Below are 16,691 nucleotides of genomic sequence, written 5' to 3'. Positions count from 1 at the left end.
TGTATCTGTGTTATTTACTTACATATAAGTCCAGAAAGGTCCTTTCCTCTCTTTCTATTATGCTTGTTCTGGTTCTGTGATGCCTTTACATTCTGGAAGCCTTACAGATTATATTAAGTCAGAATGTGCTTTTTTTTTTGGCATGGTGTCTGTCAGTAGAGTGTTATTTATTAAGGTATTGGTTTGTTGCTAATCCTTTTTACCTTTTAGGATAGGAGTGGTGTTGGCATAATATGAATTACTCCAAAACCCAGTTATCGTCATAATACATGTAAATATATCTTTTCCACTCTTCCATCAACTCAAGTGAGTACAAACTGATAGAATGTGGACTTACCAAAGAGGAAGATAATCAGAAAATCTTTCTCTTGTTGGTTTGGTCTGTGGTAACACGGTCTCCTCATCAAAGGGTGCAATGCTTATGGCAACTAAGTTCCTCACTATCTCCACCTCGTATTTGTAGCTCTCTTGCTGCCTGAGGTACACAGATGGTTATTTTGTTGGCCTACCTCATCTTGGAGGAAAATCGACAAAAGCCAGTTAAGCAGTCTAGAAAGAGGTTATTTAAAGAGAAGTATTACAACCACCAGGATGCCTGCTTATTCTAGAGTCAGAGCTTGTATTCCCTGTTTAGAGGTAAAATGGCAGAGACCGAAGCCCCAATATGACATTGATGTGGGTAAGTACTGACAGAGGGTGAGATAGCAGCCAGCTCTCTGCTGGTGGTCCGTGACCAGCTTCCCCACTTCTGCCTAGTCCAGCATTTGTCGACTCTTTCTCTTTGCCTTTTTTCCATGTATTATTTCTTACTTTTTTTGGTGTTTTGTTTGGTTTTTTCCGATTACTTCATTTATCAGTTTGAGACTCTAGCTACAAGGTGAAGTAATCCAGAACCCTTTTTCCCTTGATTTTGCTTGTCTGCAGCCCGACAGACGACGATTGCCGCTCAAAGCCACAGAGCCGCGCTCACTCCAATCAGGCAGCCGCCGGCGAGCCAGGAAAACGGGAAGCCGGCCCTCCCGGCGCTGGGGGTGCGCAGCCGCGGCGCGGGGCGGAAGGAGCGGCGGCTCCTCCCCGCAGAGCCGGAGCTGGGCGGGCGCGGCCCATGGCGGCGCGGCGGGCGGGCCCCGGCGTGGTGAGGGGGTGGTGGGGCCGGACGGGAGGGGGGCGCGGACGGCTCCGTGGGGCTGCAGCGCGGGGGGCCCGGCGGCGGGAGCTTGGCCCACCCGAGCTGTTGCTGAGGGGATGTGGCGGGGCGCTCCCCAGCCGCAGCTGCTCCGGGAGGCGGAGCTGAAGCGCGGCGCGGGAGCGGAGCGCCCTCGCAGCGCGGCTCCTGCATCCCCGCCCCGCTGCATCCCGCGGGAGGGGGGAATGTAACCGGCCGCAGGGTCGCCCTTTTCTGTCCATCTCTGTTGCGGAAGCAAACAAGCATTTCCTCGTTGTATTTTTTCATATAAACCTCTAAAGACAAACAAACAAAAAAGTCTGCAAGGCTTTAACAAATCTGTGAAGGATGCTTCAGTGTTTTTAAACATTGTGGACATTTAAACCTTTCCTTCTCAGCATCCTGGAAAGGACACCCGGGGAGCTGGGTAGTTTGTTTTTCTCCGAGTTTCCAGGTGCGTCCCACTGTCTCGTAGCCTGGCTCAGGTGTGCAAACACATGGTTTGACCGAGGCAGCTGCTGCCTGGTTTGTCGAAGTCTCTTGGTTTCGGGGCACTTTAGAGCACTCAGCGGCTCTTCTGCCCTGAACAAAATGTCCATAGGGACCTGTCCCATGGACAAACTCACCCTTTCTGAGAAATTTGGGGTAAGTTACTTCAGACTCTGTGAACCTGCAAATAGACAAAGCTGATAGCTCTGTGGCAGAGCTGGGGACTGTTACGCAGATGGACAGATGAGTATTTATGACTGGCTGCTTGCATGGGGTTTCCTGTGTTGCAAGGAATAAATGATACAGAAATCAATGCACTTGCCAGTTGTTTTGTAGAAGGCAATAAAATAGAGAGGTACTACTGAGTGCAGAATTACTACTGCATAGGCAGTGAATGCTGTGTAAAAGGTTTGTGGCTTTTGTTTGTTTTTATGGGGTTTTTAGCTTTTAGGTTTTTTTTAAATACCAAGTATCCTAAATATTTACTATTTGCTGCCACAAGAATGTTGGAAACAATAAAAGTAATGCGATCACACCTTTACCAATATTTTTTTCCCTTATGGTGCACCAATGTAGTGTGAGCAGTCCCCACCAGTTTGCTGGGTGCCACTTAGGGTGTGCAGTTCTCTACCTGTCTAAGTGGCACTTGCTGTCAGTCTTCAGCATGGCCAAAATCCAAGTGAGAGATTTGAGGTCTAATCCCACAAACCCTTCCTTGCATGAAGCATCTCATTTGCTTTGGGTAAACAAACCAATGTAAAACTTGCTCATAGGAACCTATGCCGGCATGCAGAGTGAAAGGTTTTTTAGTGCAAGTAATATTTGCTGCCATTAAACAACCTGCCTTTGTTTCAAATGGGAGTAGTTCTGGGTCCTGACCCGGGGCAGGAGGGTTCAGCTCCAGCTAATCCTGGCTGCCTGAAGTTTATTTTTAGTTCAGAATTAGCTGAGGTTCAATGTGAGCAGCGTGAGGGAGCCTAGACCAGTTCACAGTGCCTCTTCCAGGGAACGACTTCAGATGATATGGGAAAGAAACAAGTGGTGAGTTTGTGAATCCTTGAGTCTTAACGGTCTTATGGCCCTTTTTATTTCTGGTATCTGAATTTTCTGAGCATGGGAAATACTTTTTTGTGTATATTCTTCCAGTATAATTGTGTAGTACAAAATTTGAAAATTAACTTATTTTTCTAGATAAGGGAAAGGTACGAGCTCAGTTTCAGATTGTTATCTGGAGATCCTTTTAGATTTTAGGTGTTTGACCTGCTGGTAAATATGTTCGAAGTTATATGGAAAAACTATATAATATTTTAAAGTATTTTCATAAGTGAGCTTATTTCCTTTTATTGTCTTCACTAATGTTCTGAATTTAGATCTTCATTAATAGAAAATGCTCAGCTCATGTCATGTACTGTAAAATTATACTGAATGCATAATTTATTACAATATTTTATATTTATTTAAATAGAATGACTTATAAGCTTTCTAGTGAAAGTGGTACCCTACAGGAAAAGTGAGAATTATTGAAGCCTGAATGCAAGCTGTTTCTCACACACAGAGCTTAGCTGTATGTTCCTACTGCAGTGCCCATCAGAACTCTGGTTGGTAAAGGCATATTAGTCCAGCATCTTTTCCATCCTGCTTTTGTATCCCATCTCCATTAGGAATGTTTGGCCATTTAGGAGGCATACAGAGCAAAACATACCTTGGATGTTCTGATCTGAAGCTGTTTTCTGAGAGGTGGTTTCATACTGGCAGAAGCTGACTTTTCTCTCTCTCTTGTCTTTCAGTGCCCGCCTCGTGCCCTCCCTCCAGTGCCAAGGTAAAATCATTGCATTCTGTGGAACTGATCATGATGCTGTACTGCAGATTTTGAAAGTAGTAACATTAAAAGAAATAAGTTTCATAAACATCTGAGCAGTAAAATTGCTTCTCTTGCTAATTTATTGTCCCAAAATGCTTTACAAGGAATGCAAAAGATTTTAAAGTTTTATAGAAGCCAAGAAATTTTACCATATTACCTCAGTTTTAATACTCATGAGAGATAAACCCTTTAAAAACTTTTAGACAAATATTCCAGTTTTAATGTCTAGTATAGCTTAATATTAATCTCTTCTTCCTCCCTCTTTCTTTTATTATGTGTTCTTTAGTTTATTTGAATCACAAATACTTAAAACCAAGAAATTCTGGAATTAAGCTAGATATTCTTTAATAGGGAGTTAGGTATCTATCAGTTTGATGTAGTATAGGAAAAAAATTGGGCTTTTTTTCAGTGTGAACGGAAAAGCAATTATGCAGTTTTTATGAGATGGTACTTGAGAATTCCTGCAAAGTACTTGCAGGTAAATGTGATGTTTATGATTGTCGACAGATAATGTCTTTTTAGTGATGTATGGGCTCAAATGTTTCATAACTTCTGTTGGTTTGTTATATACCAGGCAATAAGACAAGTTTTAATTAGCCAGGTGATTAAAGCTTTTAATCTGATCCACAGCTAGCCAATCAAGAAACTGTGTGTAGCCACCAACAAAATGTTGAATCTTGCTGATTGCTTCGTACCCTTAACCCTGTTATACACATCTGCTCATAAAGAGGAGGGGGGATAAGGAAATTAACCATAAAAGCAGCAGTGTGAATTTCATGGTTGTGAATTGTAATTGATTGAAAACTAACTTTCTTTTCATCTTTTTACACTGCTTGACAACAACTTTCCTTCTTCAATATGAAGTGGAAGCCAAGGTGAGTTATTAAGGAGAACTACAAACATTGGTAGTTCCTTTTGGTGCCACTCATTCTCTCTTTAAAGATAGAGCCTTATACTTTTCCTGAATGCAGGCTGATTATTTAAACTGGATACCTGTGCATTGTTAGAACTGTTGGGATTTTTTGCTCTCTTTACTGTTAGCTATTTCCATCAAGGTAACTGAAGTGTTGCCACTGTGCTTTGAACAATAAGTTTCTTTTGCAGAGCATTTTTCACAGTATTTCAGTTTATCACTTAACACACATGCATGTATGTATTGCACCTTTGCTGCACATAGAACTTCTTACACTGATTTTTTACTCTGTTTTCCTACCATCTGTACTCTTCCTCCTTGTGTGAACTGGTGAATTGTAATCTTACTTGTAAAAACAAAGGATGTCATAATTTGTAGAAAATAATGTTTTCTTAACTTGCAATAGGATGGTTGTTAAAAAGGATATTGAGGTTTTTCCTTGCTGTGCACCCATACTTCTGTTTTATGTTATACAGATGAAATTCCACTCAGTCGTCCCAAAAAAAGGAAACCCAAAGGAAAGACTCCATTAGGTAAGGTCCTACAAAGTCTAAAAACTGTTCTTTTATTCCTTCCATTTTTTCCTTTCTAACTTCTTTGCATAATTCATTAAGTAGACATTTCCAGCTGTAAGCTGCTTATGTTGAATGTGTTAAGCACTTGAATTTTTGAATGAACTAAGATAAAATTCCTTTCGCAATCTGGTTCAATTTCAGTCCTTGGCCAAATAAAGGCACAAGTTAATTACTTCCTTATCACTGAAGACTTGACTGTAAACGATTATTATTTGCTGGTTACTTTTGCATTTTTGCACAATAAAGGTTTATAAAAGGTGGGTAAACTTGACTTTGAAGTGGAAACAAAGATTCAGTTGTTACCATAAAAATTGCTGTCCTTGAAGGTGCTATTAAAAAGCAGGTGCAATGTAAAATGGAGAAGTAATTTTGTCTTTCTGCATCTGATCATGATGCTATTGCTCTATAATATGAATTCATTTTAACTTTTCACAGAAATATAATTCCTCCAAAGTATAATATTTAATTGCTCAGACTGGAGTAAATATCCCTTTGTGGATTTTTTTGCTCCTTTTTTATTCTTGTACTGTATGTTTAGCATTTAAATTTTCCTTTGATGTGATGCCATTTTGCCTTAGCACATATCTGTGTGGATCACCTTGTAATAAACCATTACTTTTTTTTTGGCCCTTGCATTATAATTTTTGCACCTAGAAAAGAGAAATATAGAGGTGTAGTATTGAAGAATGGAGGGAGAAGACCCACCTTTCATTGATCAGCATCAACTCCGGTTTATTCATCAATCAGTCACTTTTTATAACCGTGTTAATTAAGTTCATGCATATTGCAAAATCTGAGCTCACAATAGGTCAGAGATAACATACCAACTCCTCCTTATGTTTCCAATACCAAGATTTGGGTTCTCAAAATTATTTTTGCTTTCCCAAAACAGCCAAAGATAGAACATCCACTTGTTATGAGAAAGCTGCCTGAGAACTCTGATATGCAAGGTTCTCAAGGCCTTCATGTTTGTCACTTTTACTTGTAATTAAAAACAACCTGAGAACCTCTGCTGTTTACAGAAACAGGCTGTGAGAACCTGTCCCCCACAGCTGCCTTCCAAGCCATCCCTGAAAAAATCTCCAACAGTGTAGTTCTTTCCAGTGATGGCTTCTTTTCAGGCAGTCCTCCACTGTATGCCCAAATGGGAATTGTGCTGCTTCTTGGATACTTAAATTCTCTCCTGAGCATGATACTGTTTTACTGTGAAATACCTTTGTATATTTCTACTTCTCATCAATGATCCTCAACTCTTACATTTCCTATAGCCAATGCATTTTCATCTCAGTTGTTGCTCAGCTGGGCAGTAAATGGCAGCTTTGTTTTGCCTGTTTCTCAGTGGCTCTGAGCTCAGGCCTCTGGGTGCTTTCCTGTGCTTTGCAGATGGCATCGTGCAAGCAGCGGTTCGTCGGCAGTCTGAGAGCAGCGAGCCCCTGACCCCTGAGCCCCCTGATGCCCCTCCTCAGAGGAAGCGCAAGAAGAAGAAAGTACCTGCTGGTACGTGAGATAGTGGTGGGTGGGAAGGAGAAGTGAATAGAACTTGGGAACACAGAAATGTTACTGGACAATGTGTATTTAGGTTTAAAACGTTTCACGTGCTTCTTTACCTAGAACACATGAAGGTAATCTCTGGGTGAGTGGTAGCTTAGAGTTTCACTTTCTGGTTTCACATTTCATAGCGTACAAACCTCCATGAAAATAATGGATATACAGTTTTGGAAATTATGTAATTCTAAATGTCATTCAAAGCTCAGATCATTACTTTTTTGCCACTCTTTTTATATAATAACTATTTGTGTATTTAGGTGCATGTATTCCATTGTTATGAAAACTCTGACACTTTCATGTTGGGTTGTGATTTTTTTTATCTTCAGATTCTGAGACCTCTTTTACCCAGCAGAATGTGGCATCCCTATTTCAGAATGGAAATGGCATGGATGTCCCTGAAGCTGAAGAAACAGTGATCCGCAAACAGAGAAAAAGAACAAAGTGAGACAAAACTAGTATAGCTCATAATCTGGACTAACTGTAACAGTGAATGTGGCTGAGGAGTATTTTACATTGTCATTTGGCAAAAATGTAAAATCTTGAAGCCCACAGTACCATTCAGCCTGTGCACAGTTCTTTCCAGGGTTAAGATCTAACTTTTTTCACTTCTTTGTTCTATGCACACCTGGATGCATTGCAGCTCTAAATACATTTTCATGTGTTTAATAGTTCAGTCACAGACATGAAGAAATTAGAAGTTGGAACTGCTTTCTATCATTCTTACTATCTTAATTAAATGAAAATTAGCATTTTCCCCCCAATTATTCTAATAAGTTTTATTCTAATATGTTCTAATCATTAATCCCTTGATATGGAATTAGTCTTACGGTTTTAGTCAACTACCTCCATGGGAACTTTAGTCCTTAAAATTATGAACAGGGTAATACTATACAGGTCATAGTCTGATGGGTTTTTATTAGTCAGGTTAGGCATGTTAAATGTTCATAGGAGCCTTTGGATTTTACACATTGTCTCCTATTCTTTCTCTGTCCCACTGTGTGCTCTGTGCCAACAGGAAACCTCGGCCAGCTGAAGTGAGCTCCAATGAGCTGGAAGTGGAGGAGGAAGACATCATTGAAGATGAGCACAGGAAGAGCCCAGATCAGCAGCCTGTGTTTGCTGCTCCCACTGGAATTAGTCAGCCTGTTAGCAAAGTGTTTGTTGAAAAAAATCGTGAGTTCATATTGTGATATTAGTAATTTAAGAACATTCTTGCAATTAGAAGCATTATTGTATCTAAAATCTAAATACTGTAGTATTGGGAAGAATTTTTTTAAAAGTTTTCCAAAACAAAAATTACTTGATACGCATGATAATTTTTCAACAGTGAATGGTGGTGTTACTGTGCTGGTATATTTGGTTTGATTTCTTAATTCCATGGTGGAGGTGAAAAAGATTTCAAAGTACCCAGCTGTCCACAGTACCTTGAGAAGAAACTATTACTTACTAGAATTCTTTCACGTGGAAGGTTTTTGCAGGGTGTTTGTGTTTTTCTGTTGTTTTGTTTGGGTTTTTTTTGTCCCAGGGAACACTGAGTCATTTCCCAAAGTGCTTTGCACATTGTAACTCCATAACCTGACCCACCAGGATGCATCATTCTGACCAGAGGCATCCTGTATCAGTGTAAGCTGACAAAGGGCAGGAAGTGGGGAGCAGAAATTTCTGATGCTTCTTAACAGCTTTTTAACACTAATAAGCATTTATATAGAAATGATGGTGAAAGGAAGCAGAGCTCTCTAAAACTGATCTCCTTGTCCTTTCAGGGCGTTTTCATGCAGCTGACCGTGCAGAATTGATTAAAACCACTGAAAATATCAATGTGCTTTTGGACGTGAAGGCTTCGTGGACTACTAGAGATGTTGCCCTCTCAGTGCACCGAAGTTTCAGGTGAAAAATAAGTGTTCAGATGTAAATAAACATAAATCAGGGGTTTGGTTTGAGATTTTGGAGATTTTTCCCTCCCTGAAAATTAGTGCCTTTCCTCTATAGTTGTGGTGTATTTTTATTTCTTTTGGATATTCCTAATAAATGGTAGTTCTGGATTCAACAGGTATAAAGTTTATCAGTCCTCTAGCTTTTGGTATTTGTTGTCAAGATTATGAATTTCCAGTAGACATCACCTGTGAAATAGAGCTTATAAAAAGAAGCTAAGAAAGCCATATTGCAAAGATTCAGACACAGTCTCAATAGCAAGAGATTGAGCTGATAACCAAAACATTATTTACCTAGAGAAATGTGTTAGAAAGTAGGACTCACCCATCATGTGTATTACCAGAATAAAAATACCTGAGTTCAGACAGTTCTCAAAGAAAAATCCTGGGTGGTGGGAAAGAGAGAGGAGTGAAATTACACTGGGAGAATAAACTTGTAAATAATAGCAAAAAAGTTACTTTTTAAATATGCAATTGGTTTGTAATAGAGAAATGGGAAGATAACAGCCATCTTCTTCTGTGGTGTATTTTAGCTGGGAGCCTGTGCTTGAGCCTGTGCTCAAGCTTTTACTTAGCAATGAGGGCATTGAAGAGATTGCCCTGGGGACAAGTTAGAATGTTGTGTGAGTGCAAGGGACAGTGGTCATGGGGAACTACAGACAGCTGCAGGTGAAAGTGTTTGATGCCTGTGGCTGTAATGAAGGGAAGGCAAAACATCTTTATTTTCTTTAAGTGCTCAGGTTCTGGTGCACCTGGTGTGACAGGAGCAAACAGAACTCTTGCTTAGAATTTTTTAAACTAGATCAGAAAAAGCAGTCAGAAACAGTCTCTGAAAGCACTTGAAAAGCAGGGTTAAACAGATGGATTCATAGGCCTTTTCTATCTAGAGCTAATTGAAGATGTTAAAACTGGTTTAATGTTCTTTCCTCCATTCAGGGTGTTGGGCCTCTTCACCCATGGCTTCCTTGCTGGTTATGCTGTATGGAACATCGTGGTTATCTACATTCTGGCAGGAAATGAGCTTTCCATGGTTTCTAACCTGCTTGAGCAGTATAAGACAATAGCATACCCAGCTCAAAGTTTGTTCTATTTTTTGCTGTCTATCAGTACAGTCTCAGCCTTTGACAGGTAAAACATATTTGTATTTGAAAGGTGTATATATGTAATTTGTGTATATGATGTTCCTTTCTCCTTTGGCACATGTTGATTTGCTGATGATGGTTTAATTGATATAGTCAAAGAATGATTTTTCACACGGCTGACTAAACACAGAAGGGTGTACTCGTGCATCCAGACATTGGGTAGTCATTTCTGTCTGGTGCTTGCACCCTGCTTCAATGTCACAATGTCACCTTGCTGTTTGTGGGATAAGGAGGTGAAACAAATGTAAGAGCTGACCTGTTTTTTTTGTGGTGGGACGGTGAAGAGGGGTGGAGAGCAACAAATGTTTCTGTTAGGTTCACTTTCATATGAATCCTAGTCAGGGTTGAAACATAGCTGAGTGAACAGTTTTCCTGGTTTAGCTGGGGCTTCTGCATTACAGATTAAGAATGGGAATGAAAAGAGGGCAGCTCAAAAACAGATCATGACTAGACTAGATTAAGGGATGTTACAAATGTTCCTTTTAGTTACAGGTAGGATAAGCCATTGGGGAGTTGGTGCTATGAAAATAATTGTGACTTCTTTCCCTCCCAGGATGGCAGGGAGGAGTCCCAAGTTATCACATTTGCTCCTGTAAGCAGTTCCATTAGCATGGCCACTGAACTGAATGGCAAGGATCAGAGGGGACAGATGTCCCCAGCTTCTCCCTGTTTCAGAAAGGTGTGCAGTGGGAAACCTCATGGAACATCCTCCTTCGTTCTGGAATTGGCATAACAGGGACCATTGCCATGTGGTGGGATATAGTTGTAGATTAAGGCACTGTTACAGAGGCAGAAAAAATACCTTGCAGAAAGGAAAAGAACAATAGAATGCTGTTAGAGGAGCAGTATCATTGTCTTACTGGGCTGTGTTTATGACTCTTGATTTTGTTATCAGGATTGATCTGGCAAAAGCATCAGTTGCACTGAGGGGCTTTCTGACCCTAGACCCAGCAGCACTAGCTTCTTTCTGTAAGTATTTTGAAGTGGATAGGATGCTGTCCAGAAAACATGGTAAATGGAAAACTCCTCCATAGTCTTTTTACTGAAATCTTCCTCCCAGGTTATTTTCTGCTTTAGAATAAATTACTTGCTCAGTAGTTTATAATAGCAATGGCCATAAACACTTTGTTCCATATTTTTTAAAGCATTTCCAATAGTAGCATTAGTGGGATTGTTAGTGAGGTAGTTCTTTTCCATTTCTGAATATAGAACACAAACCTAGCAAATAAACAAAACCACAAAACATAAGTCTGATTTAGTTCATGGATTGCAAAAGTGCAGAAACCAGATTTTGATAGGTCAGGGGAATGTTAAAGAGAAGAGAATGAATTAAAGCAGACTCTGATTGGAGGCAGAGGAGTAAAAGGAAAGAGAATGCAGTCATTAGTGCCATGTCATGATGAGACAGCATTTTGGGATTTATATCTGACACTACTAATTCCATTTCTTCCAGTGTACTTTGCTGCTCTTATCTTATCCTTAAGCCAGCAGATGACGTGTGACAGAATCCACCTCTACACGCCACCTTCGGAAAACGGCAGTATCTGGTAGGAAACAAGGAATAATAACCCATAAATTATAACATAGCTCACTTAGGGACCTTGTCAAACTGGCAGATTGAAGAGATTGTACAAGATATGTAAGAAACTATTGATGAAGGATTTTATTTCTGAACCTGCCTTTGAGCTTGTCCTGAATATTTGATACTTTCACTGAAAACTAAAAACTCAGGGATGAGTTTGGCCATTTTGTTTGCAAATCCATTATACCTCAAACAAGAGTTGGAATGATGCTGGAAATGCCATCTGGCAGGAACCTTAAGAATCTTTTTTGCTTGAGAGTGGGACCGTACTGAGGTAAGTAACCATTTTGGGGTTCAAGGGCAGAGCATTCTGTAGACAGTCAACGCTGTCTTTGAAGGAGGCTGCCTCAGGATGCATGGCCTTAGCAGACACAGCTGGCATTTAAATATAAACCATCATTTCATGTTAGGGGATCCCATCCAAAGCTGTTCCTTTCTGAAGTAATGGACTCAAATTCTGGTAGCAGGAATTTTTAAAGTGAACCAGGAGGAGTGGAACAAAAGCATTTATGTGAACATTTGCTGGTTTGGGCAGTTAGTTTTTAGGGGGGGTGGAGGTTTAGGGTTTCTGTGATCTTTGGTAATTGTTCTCTTTACCAGGGCTTTGCAATGCAAGACCATCATGATGGTACAAGTAGCTCTCTTTTCTCATCTGGCTTAGAAAACTTGTTTTGATGTTATTCTGCTGCAATTCTTACTGTAATTTCTGTGCACCAATGATGACTGATGGTTTGATGTCTTTCCCAGGACTGCAGGTACAGAGACAGAAATTGTTCATTCGTGGGTTGTGGTGAATCTCGTAGTGTCTGTTCTGGTTGGGACAAGTTGGATCTTCTTAAGCTCCCGACCAGAGCTAGACCACAGTGAAGGTAGGACACATTAATAGGCAAAATGTTTTTAATTCAAGTTGTTGGGTTTTTTATCTGCTGTGCTATACATTTGGTGTTCAAGACTAGTCCTGAGAAATTTTGTGACTGAGGAAGAAAAAGTATCTCCTAGCAACCTTGCACAGCAAATGCTTCTTAGGATGCTGGTGCTGTGTTTGGTATTATAAATGTTAATTTAAAAAGAAAATTTTTATTTATCCTGTCTGAAGCAATGTGAATTTTGAAACATTACAGAATGTCTCTTTTCAGTGAAGAGAGAAATAATTTAAAATACTTTACCAGTATTTTAAATATTTGAAATGTATTTATTCTCTGTGAGTCTTAGAAAATTCCCTAATGTTATTAATGTTCCTTCTGCAAGTGCTGAACGGGTTACAAGTTCAGTATTATTTTCAATAGGACGTGGCAGTAGTTTTGGGAACTCCCTAGCTTTGAAAAGTCAGATTTGTGCTTGCAGCACAGGACTTCAGAGGAGGACTGCTTGTGCTGGTCCGGGCTGGAGGAGGGGGGACAAGTTCTTCTCCCTGAAGGAACTTGGCTAGAAACTGAGCCTCCTTCCTTTTGTGCTCCCCCTGAGATCCAAAAGCTGTGTCCCAAGTCAGTGTTCCTGTCAAGTGTGTGCAGCCTGTCGCTTGAAGGTACGCTGCGCAGAAAAATCCTAAATTTAACTTGAAAGTCAAAACGTATCCTGAGAACACCATGAGTTGAAGCACAGATTTGTGTTTGGGACATTGAGGATCCAACAGGCCTCTTCAAATTACTTTTGAATTTTAGTGTACGGGTCTCCATATTTCAGCTGGCTCCAGTTACTGTGTTTATATCTAAGAAATCATTTAATGAGTTAAAAAACCCCAAACAATTAAGTGACAGCCTTTACAGTCTTTAATGGTAAAATTGATGATAGATGTTTAAATCATATTTTAAACCCATAAATAATAAAGGCTTACACAAGGAATTCCAGTGGCAGAATTTTACTCGGTTTTTGATTAAATTTTTTGATACTTACATGTGCCTACTAAGACTGGAAAACCACTTCGGAAATTTCTAGAGAGAAATTCATTAGTACTTACTCCAAATAGTAGAGAAAGTTTAGTCTGCTAAGGATGGGATATGCTAACTTAACACTGTGAGACACAGAGCAAAACTTATAAAAATGAACGAGTCTCTAAACTGAAGTCCTTCCTTCCTGAGTCTGACACTCTCAAAACTTTAACAGTCCCTCAGTCTAATTCAGAGTTGTGTTTCAGTGTCCATGTTGAATGCACAATGGTACTGCACATGATCAACTGCTAATATTGTCACCAATTCTGTCCATTTTGGGGAGCAGCAATAGTTTGATAAAAATATTGGTGGCCCTTGCCATTGCCGAGTTGTTGATGATATGATTGGGATGAAAAGCAGGAGGCCTGGGGAAATGCCAGGGTGTTTTTGAGGAATAATGGGATTGTATTCAGGTGAAATTTTCCAAGGAAACATAATTTTCTCCATTCTCTTTTAGAATTGATGTTTCATTCTGAAATTGAGGAATTTCCTCACGGAGATGTCATACCCAGAGTTCAGCCATAAGTGTGGAACAAGAATCTGCATACATTGTAGCTGTGACTGATGGCTCAACATGTTGTGTATTATAGCTATGTATTATAATTTTCATAAAGGAAAAATGTATTTTTATATTGTATATATTTCATGTTGAACTTTTTATGTACGTTACAGTTTCCAAATGCGATTGAAAACTTTTATACTTTTGCTTTTTATTTTACAAAGTAGATTATTCCTAGTGCATAAAGTCAAGGTGATTTTGGAAATACTGCTACCTACATAGCCAAAGACACTAGAGGGATGCAGATCAGGTGTTCAGTGCTTTTTTGACTGCTCTACACTCTTCAACAACCTGCTCTTGTTACTAATGCAAACAGCAGTTAGCTTATCTGATTTGGTTAAACATTTTCTAGAGATTAAAAAAAAATCTTACGACAAAAGTAGCCTAAGCAGCAAAAGTAGCCAAATTTATAACAAAACAGAGTTAGGAAACATAAACCCCACCAAGTTAGTAATCTTAAAATAATCTACATTTATTTGTCATAAAATATTTTTCTAGAAGAAAAGATTAAATTGACAGGGATTTTTAAAAATAATCTATAAAAGAGGATTATTAAAATTCACTTTTTTAATCTTCATTTAGTTCTCTTGACAAAAATCTTGATGATTACAAGTTCTTATAGGCTGATGTAGCTAAAAGACAAAGAAGTTTTAATGTTGCAACAGTTTGGTCAGTTAAATGCATCTTCTCATCAAACAGGGTGTTTTTGTGTTGCCAGCTGGATGTATCTGTGTCCTGTAATTTCTCAACAGTCAGGCAGTGTAACTATTCCAAAGCCCCTCACAAGAATAGTGTTCTGAGTTCTCCTTATCTGGTGTGACAAGAGCAATCCTTTTATTCACTGCTCTTTATAAACAAACTTGGATTTCATCGATGTTAAAAACGTTCCTACCTATTTTGCCAAATTGTTGTTTTGTGTTAGGATAGAATGGGAAATTTCTTCCTAAAATGACAAGAAAATGCTTATTAAATCAACCCAAAAAGTTTGCAGCAACCCACCTTCTATGCAGTGACACAGCTGTAATTGTGGCAGGCAATGGGTTTTGCTGATGAGATTAATCCTTTTACATTCAAGTGGCAAAATGAAAGCATTGCAGATGTGAATATATACAGATACATTGCAGGAAGAAACAATCTCCTTAGTAAACACAGATGAGGTCTAGTTTGAAAACCATTTATCAAGAAAATATCACCTAAAGCCCAAAACTTGTTTATATGTGTTACTTAACATATATTGATTTTGCCTTGTTTGATTTAATACATGTGTCTGTGGGTGGTTGTAAAAGGGGTGCACTTGTCAAAGTTCACTGAAGAATTACTGAACTTCTTTAGTAGTGAAGTTAAGAGTAGCCAGATAAGACTTGAAAGGAAATGTCAAAGAGCTTTCAATGCTTTCTGTGCTAACTCTGTGCTGTTACCTGAGTTGCTTCAAAGCAAACATGGGAATGTGTATAACTAGGGCTGTTGCTGCCCTGTTGAGGACTTATGTTCTCTTGTGTCCATTCAGCAAATTTAAGTTATTCAAAAATTCAGTGTTTGTGACACCTTTTAAATGCTGTGGTAGTCTTGGCAGGGAGGAAAAAGACATCTACAAGAACTAAAAATGTTCCACAGCTGTTGGCTACATTCTGAGGCATTCAGTTTGCTGTGGGAAGGAGCCCTTAGCCTCTTTTGTAAACTGTTGTGGCTCTTGTGTCTGTATTTTTGTAAAACTAGAGTTAAATTATGGCTGGCACTGCACTGTACATTAAAATGGAGAGATTCAGGGTGCTGCTCTCCTTCAGTTGTGCACGGGATGTTCTTGCTGATTTATTTGGCTGTAGGAGATGAGGGGTGAGACAGGAAGTGTTCCTGTGTAGTTTGCCACCACACTTTGCTGATGTGTGTTTGCTTGCAGAGTCACTTACCTCCTGAAGGTGAGATTATGAATGGCATGGCTGCATGATTTTTCTTTCATCTTGGGATGGTCAGAAGTATAATTTTGCCCATAAAATACGGAGCTCAGCAGAAGTGTGCTAAGGCATCATATCAGTACAGGAAAAGCTTGGATAACATCATTGCTTGATTTCTGACATTAACACTAGGAATTGGCCTTCCAACTGTCCCTTAGACAAAGTGATGCCAGCCAAGAGCCAGATTCATTCTTATGGTGAAATATAGTCATTTTTACATGGTTGAGCAGGGATTGAATTCATGAACTTAATGTAATCAGTATTTCAAGCCAGGCTTGCCTTTCTGTGTATATTTTTTGGAGGGTCTAAGCATATCCATATTTAAATTAATGAGTTTTGAGGTTGCCACATAAAAAGCACAAGAAACAGTTTGATGGCTAATTATCTATTTTACAAAATACTTTTCATTCCATTAAGCCTCACAGTGGAATATGAGTTTAAATGAGCTTTTCTTTTAGTTTCTTGTAAAATTTTAGAACGAGTTTACAAAATAATTGTTTATTTCTAGAACACGCAATATTTGTAGAAGCCTTAACTGAAATGCCTATGTGCATTTCCATATCATTGTTTTTAATGCATTTGTGTAAATGAAATTTTCAGATATGTTGGTGCCAAGTTCTTGTTTTTTAATATATGAAACATATATTAAACAATTGCTGTAAACTAGTTAGAAATGATGGTACTACTTTGTCTTGTTTCCAGTTGTTTAGTCCATTTAAAATAAATCAGTCTTTCTGAGGATTCGGGATGGGAGGCTGAGGGGCTGTCTGGGGCTGCCCCAGACTTGGGTGGGCAAAGCCCCACACAGCCTGATCAGGGGCTGGACGTCAAAGCTAAATTGTTTTAATTACTTAAATTGTTCTAGTAATTTAATATTTGGTCAATTTCGACTTGGTTTAAACGTTACTTTCTCAAGGCAGTTTTCTCAAAATGAAGCCAAGCGGACATAATTTGCAGAGTGCCTTTTTAAAGTAGTTTTGGTATTGCTGAGGTAAAGTTTATGAGGGTTATATGATTAGTTGAGAATTACTCGCTTGTATATTTCC

At 39.2% G+C, this 16,691-nt stretch overlaps 1 protein-coding gene across 1 annotated transcript; it reads left to right on the top strand.

The window, feature by feature from the left end:
• The first annotated feature begins 1,056 nt into the window (after positions 1 to 1,056).
• Positions 1,057 to 16,295, top strand: TMEM237 (transmembrane protein 237). The gene is made up of 13 exons (XM_064718804.1): positions 1,057 to 1,135; positions 3,442 to 3,473; positions 4,380 to 4,390; positions 4,905 to 4,961; positions 6,387 to 6,500; positions 6,878 to 6,992; positions 7,567 to 7,724; positions 8,315 to 8,438; positions 9,419 to 9,610; positions 10,520 to 10,593; positions 11,078 to 11,171; positions 11,954 to 12,075; positions 13,592 to 16,295. Exons 1-13 carry the CDS (start codon positions 1,106 to 1,108, stop codon positions 13,657 to 13,659), a joined length of 1,191 nt encoding a protein of 396 aa, XP_064574874.1. The 5' UTR covers positions 1,057 to 1,105; the 3' UTR covers positions 13,660 to 16,295.
• The last annotated feature ends 396 nt before the right edge of the window (positions 16,296 to 16,691 follow it).

The sequence above is a fragment of the Zonotrichia leucophrys genome, chromosome 7 (assembly GCF_028769735.1).
Source record: "Zonotrichia leucophrys gambelii isolate GWCS_2022_RI chromosome 7, RI_Zleu_2.0, whole genome shotgun sequence".
Lineage (NCBI taxonomy): Eukaryota > Metazoa > Chordata > Aves > Passeriformes > Passerellidae > Zonotrichia > Zonotrichia leucophrys.
The sequence above is the reverse complement of the archived record's forward strand: the minus strand, read 5'-3'. Positions and strand labels throughout refer to the sequence as shown.

Coding starts and splice junctions, on each gene's coding strand:
- TMEM237 (XM_064718804.1), top strand. CDS start 1,106: ATGGCGGCGCGGCGGGCGGGCCCCGGCGTG. Junction 4,962..6,386: donor CAAAGGAAAGACTCCATTAG/GTAAGGTCCTAC, acceptor TGTGCTTTGCAG/ATGGCATCGTGCAAGCAGCG. Junction 8,439..9,418: donor TCAGTGCACCGAAGTTTCAG/GTGAAAAATAAG, acceptor TCCTCCATTCAG/GGTGTTGGGCCTCTTCACCC.